The sequence below is a fragment of the Lottia gigantea genome, assembly GCF_000327385.1.
Source record: "Lottia gigantea unplaced genomic scaffold LOTGIsca_5408, whole genome shotgun sequence".
Classification (NCBI taxonomy): domain Eukaryota; kingdom Metazoa; phylum Mollusca; class Gastropoda; family Lottiidae; genus Lottia; species Lottia gigantea.
In genome coordinates, this window is record NW_008709853.1 from 1 (window position 1) to 958 (window position 958).

Genomic DNA, 958 nt, shown 5'->3' on the forward strand with positions numbered 1-958 from the left:
TCTCAATACTAAAAGTACCAGCTGTTGGTGGAGTAAGGGTAAGTTCATTGATATATTTTGGACAATGATAGCTGTAAATATGATAATTGGGATTGTGAGTTTGATAATTATGGTTGTGAGTTTGTTAATGATAGCTGTAAATATGATAATGGGGATTGTATGTTTGATTATGATGGTTGTGAGTTTCTTAATGATAGCTGTAAATATGATAATTGGGATTGTGAGTTTGATAATTATGGTTGTGAGTTTCTTAATGATAGCTGTCAATATGATAATTGGGATTGTGAGTTTGATAATTCTGGTTGTGAGTTTCTTAATGATAGCTGTAAATATGATAATTGGGATTGTGAGTTTGATAATTCTGGTTGTGAGTTTCTTAATGATAGCTGTAAATATGATAATTGGGATTGTGAGTTTGATAATTATGGTTGTGAGTTTCTTAATGATAGCTGTCAATATGATAATTGGGATTGTGAGTTTGATAATTCTGGTTGTGAGTTTCTTAATGATAGCTGTAAATATGATAATTGGGATTGTGAGTTTAATAATTCTGGTTGTGAGTTTCTTAATGATAGCTGTAAATATGATAATGGGGATTGTGAGTTTGATAATTATGGTTGTGAGTTTCTTAATGATAGCTGTCAATATGATAATTGGGATTGTGAGTTTGATAATTATGGTTGTGAGTTTCTTAATGATAGCTGTCAATATGATAATTGGGATTGTGAGTTTGATAATTCTGGTTGTGAGTTGAATAAAAAAATAAGGGTTGTAGATCAGCTAATAATGGTTGTGGATCTGCTAATGATGGTTGTGGATCTGCTAATGATGGTCGTTAGTTTGATAATGGTGGTTGTGGATCTACTAATGATGGTTGTGCCTTTGATAATGATAGTTGTGGATCTGCTATTGATGGTTGTGACTTTGATAATGATAGTTGTGAGTTTGATAATGATAG

General features: G+C 31.6%; 1 protein-coding gene across 1 annotated transcript; it reads left to right on the plus strand.

Annotated features, from left to right (window-relative positions):
* Window positions 1-324: 324 nt before the first annotated feature.
* On the plus strand, window positions 325-750 carry LOTGIDRAFT_80069 (hypothetical protein; the record flags this gene model as incomplete). The annotated part of the gene is made up of 1 exon (XM_009062982.1): window positions 325-750. A coding segment is annotated over one exon (426 nt), but the record flags the coding sequence as incomplete, so codon positions are not given.
* Between the last annotated feature and the right edge of the window lie 208 nt (window positions 751-958).